This window comes from Sinocyclocheilus grahami, unplaced genomic scaffold, assembly GCF_001515645.1.
Source record: "Sinocyclocheilus grahami isolate Dianchi unplaced genomic scaffold, SAMN03320097.WGS_v1.1 scaffold19.1, whole genome shotgun sequence".
Lineage (NCBI taxonomy): Eukaryota > Metazoa > Chordata > Actinopteri > Cypriniformes > Cyprinidae > Sinocyclocheilus > Sinocyclocheilus grahami.
This window is the reverse complement of record NW_015505198.1, coordinates 272075-278334: the sequence shown is the minus strand read 5'-3', so window position 1 is coordinate 278334 and position 6260 is coordinate 272075. Positions and strand designations below refer to the sequence as shown.

At 30.3% G+C, this 6260-nt stretch overlaps 1 protein-coding gene across 1 annotated transcript in view; it reads left to right on the top strand.

Annotated features, from left to right (window-relative positions):
- The window catches only part of wdr24 (WD repeat domain 24), a 16131-nt gene that overhangs the window by 2296 nt on the left and 7575 nt on the right, over positions 1-6260 (top strand). The window contains exons 4-7 of the mRNA XM_016237847.1: positions 2523-2630; positions 4131-4491; positions 5297-5357; positions 5448-5872. Coding sequence (XP_016093333.1) covers positions 2529-2630; positions 4131-4491; positions 5297-5357; positions 5448-5872 — 949 coding nt within the window. The 5' untranslated portion in view covers positions 2523-2528. The remainder of the gene's footprint in view (positions 1-2522; positions 2631-4130; positions 4492-5296; positions 5358-5447; positions 5873-6260) is intronic.

Below are 6260 nucleotides of genomic sequence, written 5' to 3'. Positions count from 1 at the left end.
ATTTTTTTTGCTGATATCACTTTTACATTTCACTTATTTATTATTTATTTTATTATTATTATTATTTTTTTTTTGCTGATATCACTTTTACATTTCACTTATTATTTATTTTATAATTTTTTGCTGATATCACTTTTACATTTCATTTATTTATTTAATTTATTTTGATTAATTTTTTGCTGCTATGTTTTCTGCTGTTCTGTTTCTGCTTTGTTTGTGTTCTGCAGGTCGGTGTGTGTGATTCTGTATTAAGATGTTAACCGCGATCGGGTGAAGGTGTGCGTGACGTCACGCGAGGTGTCATTTTTAGCTCGAGCTGTGAGCGAGAAACAGACGGTGAGATGAAAAAAACCCCCCACTGAATTGTGTGTTGCCTTAAATTAAAGAGTAGCATTAAAATTCCCTTAGATGTTTGTGCTTCTAACACAATAAACTGTTTGGAAAAACATCCAATTATCTACTTATACATATATGATCTATAATGAATAATTATATATATATATATAATTAATTTTTTTGTGAAATAATAAACAATAAAATGTTTTTGCTGTTTCTGGCTTCATTTTCTCATAGGTTTTGGTGTGGAGTCAGTGAATGAGCAAGAGAAAGGTTATTTAAAAAAAATAAACTCAACAGAACGGGCTTTGCACACAAAGCGTAAGAGTGAACCAAATTTTTTGCTGATATCACTTTTAAATTTCACTTATTTATTATTTATTTTATTATTATTTTTTTAAATTTTTTTGCTGATATCACTTTTACATTTCACTTATTTATTATTTATTATTTTTATATTTTTTTGCTGATATCACTTTTAAATTTCACTTATTTATTATTTATTTTATTATTTAAAATTTTTTGCTGATATCACTTTTAAATTTCACTTATTTATTATTTATTTTATTATTATTTTTTTAAATTTTTTTGCTGATATCACTTTTACATTTCACTTATTTATTATTTATTATTTTTATATTTTTTTGCTGATATCACTTTTAAATTTCACTTATTTATTATTTATTTTATTATTTAAAATTTTTTGCTGATATCACTTTTAAATTTCACTTATTTATTATTTATTTTATTATTATTTTTTTAAATTTTTTTGCTGATATCACTTTTACATTTCACTTATTTATTATTTATTATTTTTATATTTTTTTGCTGATATCACTTTTAAATTTCACTTATTTATTATTTATTTTATTATTTAAAATTTTTTGCTGATATCACTTTTAAATTTCACTTATTTATTATTTATTTTATTATTATTTTTTTAAATTTTTTTGCTGATATCACTTTTACATTTCACTTATTTATTATTTATTATTTTTATATTTTTTTGCTGATATCACTTTTAAATTTCACTTATTTATTATTTATTTTATTATTTAAAATTTTTTGCTGATATCACTTTTAAATTTCACTTATTTATTATTTATTTTATTATTATTATTTAAATTTTTTTGCTGATATCACTTTTACATTTCACTTATTTATTATTTATTTTATTATTATTATTTAAATTTTTTTGCTGATATCACTTTTACATTTCACTTATTTATTATTTATTTTATTATTATTATTTAAATTTTTTTGCTGATATCACTTTTACATTTCACTTATTTATTATTTATTTTATTATTATTATTTAATTTTTTTTGCTGATATCACTTTTACATTTCACTTATTTATTATTTATTTTATTATTATTATTATTTTTTTTTTGCTGATATCACTTTTACATTTCACTTATTATTTATTTTATAATTTTTTGCTGATATCACTTTTACATTTCATTTATTTATTTAATTTATTTTGATTAATTTTTTGCTGCTATGTTTTCTGCTGTTCTGTTTCTGCTTTGTTTGTGTTCTGCAGGTCGGTGTGTGTGATTCTGTATTAAGATGTTAACCGCGATCGGGTGAAGGTGTGCGTGACGTCACGCGAGGTGTCATTTTTAGCTCGAGCTGTGAGCGAGAAACAGACGGTGAGATGAAAAAAACCCCCCACTGAATTGTGTGTTGCCTTAAATTAAAGAGTAGCATTAAAATTCCCTTAGATGTTTGTGCTTCTAACACAATAAACTGTTTGGAAAAACATCCAATTATCTACTTATACATATATGATCTATAATGAATAATTATATATATATATATAATTAATTTTTTTGTGAAATAATAAACAATAAAATGTTTTTGCTGTTTCTGGCTTCATTTTCTCATAGGTTTTGGTGTGGAGTCAGTGAATGAGCAAGAGAAAGGTTATTTAAAAAAAATAAACTCAACAGAACGGGCTTTGCACACAAAGCGTAAGAGTGAACCTCTCACTTTATTACTGTATGTTTTGACTTTAATTGCTGGAGATATAAATGCATCTCCTAACATCGCCACCATGAGATGTTCATTCATAAGATGAATCTGTCCTCCACCTGCTGGCCAGAGAAGGAACTGTTTTAGCTAGAGCTCTTCTCTTTCTTTGTGTTTCCACCTCTGTTTGCTCTCTTTCTCTTGGTTTTGCAGCTTGAGATGGAGAAGATGACCAGGGTCAGCACGATCAGCGGCTGTACCATGTTTTGCCACCTGGATGCACCTGCCAACGCCATCAGCGTGTGTCGGGATGCTACGCAGGTGAAAATGAGATGAAAATTATATTCACAACACAAGCCAAAGTGCTCAATTCAATTTTTCTACTCAAATCTGTTTTATGATGGTTCACGCGACTAAAATGATCAATATAAAATTATTACAATAACCTTTACATTTATATAATTTATAATAAAGCAGTATTTACATTTATATAATTTATCATTTATTCATTATTAAATCATTTATGTGTAGTGTTATTATTAATTTATTATTATTGAATATCTTAAATGTATATATTTTTGTAATTCATATTATATTCATATGTAAATTCATGTTAGTATTGAATCTGTCAATGACTAATATCAGTTATTAATAATATAATTAATTGTTAATACCGGTAATTAATATTCACTTTCAAAATACTATTTTTGGATACTATTTTTATAAGATGTAGTTAACCTTTGACTGATCAGAATATATTTCAGGTGATGTTTGCTTGGCAAAATAGTTTAAATATTTTAATGTGTAAAATGTATTAATTTATGATTATTTATATTTATTGTTATTAATTTATTGTTTATAATGTGAACAATTTAATTGTATATAATGTAATCATTTATATACACAAGTTATTTGATTATTAATATGTAAATGATATTAAATTGGTCAATCACTAATATCAATAAATAATAATTCAATCTCAATAATAAATATTAATATTCAAAATACTATTGTCATTGATCACAACATGTTTCAGGTGGTGGTTGCCATGCAAATTATTTTAAATATTTTAATTTCAATAATTTGTCATTAAGTTTTCAAAGATCTATTATTGTTCATATTTATCACTATAAATTAATTGATTTTAAATATATATACTTTAGTGATTTATTTGTCATTTATATGATTATTAATATGTAAATAAATATTCAATCTGTCAATGACTAATATAAATGATTAATAATTAAATAATTAATTGTCTTAATTAAGTGTTTTGTTAATTAAATTAAATCTATTTATTATTATTATTAATTAGTGCTGTCAAACGAATCATCGCGATTAATCGCATCCAAAATAAAAGTTTTTGATTGCATAATATATGTGTATAGACTGTATACTGTGTATATTTATTATGTATATATAAATACACATATTGTACATACAGTATATATTTTGAAAATATTTACGTGTATTTACATGCTTATATTTATATTCATATAATTTATATTATAAATAAATATATTTAATGTATAAGCATAACATATTTTTCTGAAATATATATACGTGCATGTGTGTGTACTTAAATATTCATCATAAAACACAGTACACACACATATTATGCAAACAAAAACTTTTATTGGATGCGATTAATCGTTTGACAGCACTATTATTTATATTTATTATTATTAATAATTTATGTATTGTTTCAGTATGTATATATTTGAGTAATTATTTGTCATTTAAATGATTAGTAGTATGTAAATTAATATTCAGTCTGTCATTAGATACAGTTAACTTGTGATTGATCACATTATGTTTCAGGTGGTGGTTGCCGGGCGAAATATTTTCAAGATTTACGGTCTGGAGGAGGATGGTTTCGTGGAGCGGCTGAACCTGCGCGTGGGACGCAAACCCTCGCTGAACTTCAGCTGTGCGGACGTCATGTGGCATCAGATGGAGGAGAACCTGCTGGCCACCGCCGCCACTAACGGAGCCGTGGTGACGTGGAATCTGGCGCGGCCCTGCCGTAACAAACAGGAGCAGCTGTTCACCGAACACAAGCGCACCGTCAATAAAGTCTGTTTTCACCCCACTGAGGTCAACATGCTGCTGTCTGGCTCTCAGGACGGATTCATGAAGTGTTTTGACCTGCGCAAGAAGGAGAGCGTCAGCACCTTTTCTGGTAGATGAGCATCTCTCTGGCTTTACTACAGCATCTGCACATGTGACCCGTGCTGGCAAGATGAGTGTGAATGCACACCGTCTAATTTTGAGCTACAGGCAAAAGAAGTGAAAAATGTCAGATTTGGTCGAATTTGAGGTTTTCACAAAAATTGGTTCATTAAGCCCTCTTCTAGTGATCTCAATGCTCCAAATAGTAATTAAACATCTAAAATGATCTTTATTTGTAAGTTTTCTGAGAGGAGTATCTTTTTCTCCGCTCACTTCTGGACGACTGCTGCTGCTTCTCACCACAAGTTGTAGGTCTATTATTGCAAAGCTCCAGCTTTGTGAATATTCATATTGAATTCTCGATAACATGAGTCCAAACCAGTGAAATATGTTTTTCAAACCCATGCTGATGAAAACAAAAGGATCGCACTGACTAACATTCGCAAAGCATGTGCATAATCTCCCTGTAAAGTACATTATTGCGAAATATGTCTAGACGAGATTCACACAAACATAATCTGTTATGTCTTACATGACCGTTAAGTTAATGGTTTGGGAAGATTCTGATGTGTAACATTATGTTAGATCCATGCATTACATGGAGGTCTTAATATAGATCTAATCAAACATTAAAAGAATAGAGGAATCACTCGCTGCTCTTGATTAAAACTACTGTTTTTTGCATCTTTGTTCTTGTCTTTAATAACAAAGATAAAATAAAAAATAGCTATGATTTATAGTATAGTAATTATTAAGAAAAGAAATGGAAGAAAATATGCAACGTTGCTTGGTGATTTTTTCTTTGCAATCTTCAGAAAACTTTCACTCGATTTATCTCCAAATCATCTTTGCTGACTCTATCGCCTTCAAACGGCTGTAGCTCAGTCATTTTTTGTCCCATATTCCAACAAGTCAGAATCTCTCTGGCTCTGTTTTGTATATATGACGTTTGTCTCTGTCTTGTAGGGGTTGGCTCGCCACAGGTGGACGTGACAAGATGGTGAAAGTCTGGGACATGTCGACCAACCGCGTGAAGGAGATCTACTGCGTTCAGACCATAGCGTCGGTGGCCAGGGTGAAGTGGCGTCCGGAGCGCAGATATCACCTGGCCACCTGCTCCATGATGGTGGACCACAACATCTACGTGTGGGACGTCCGCCGGCCGTTCATCCCCTTCGCGACCTTCGAGGAGCACAAAGACGTGACCACAGGAATCGTGTGGCGGCACCAGCATGACCCCTACTACCTGCTGTCAGGGTCCAAGGACAGTACGCTGTATCAGCACATGTTTAAAGACGCCAGCAGACCTGTTGACCGCGCCAATCCTGAGGGACTCTGCTTTGGGCTGTTTGGAGACCTGGCGTTTGCTGCTAAAGAGAGTCTGATGACTGGTGAGTGACCTGGGGGAACTGCAGCAAACCCTCCTGTGCTGTTGAAAAACTGGGTACAATTTTTATGTTGTGGGTCAAATTGAACCACATTGATTTCCATGCAGTTCGCCAAAAATCGACACTATGAAAAACACTAAAGATGCATGTAAAAACAGAAAGCTATGGAAGCCCATTTCTGACACTGAATAAAAAATTTTAAATGGTAATTGCGAGTTTTTATCTTGTAATTCTGACTTTTTTCTAGCAAATGTGAGTTTGTCTCTCGCAATTGTGACACTTTTCTCAGAGTTGTGGGATATAAACTCATAATTGCATGTTATAAAGTCAGATTCGCCAGATATAAACTTTTGAGAACATATCAGTCTTCCCCCCCCCCCCCCCCCCCCCC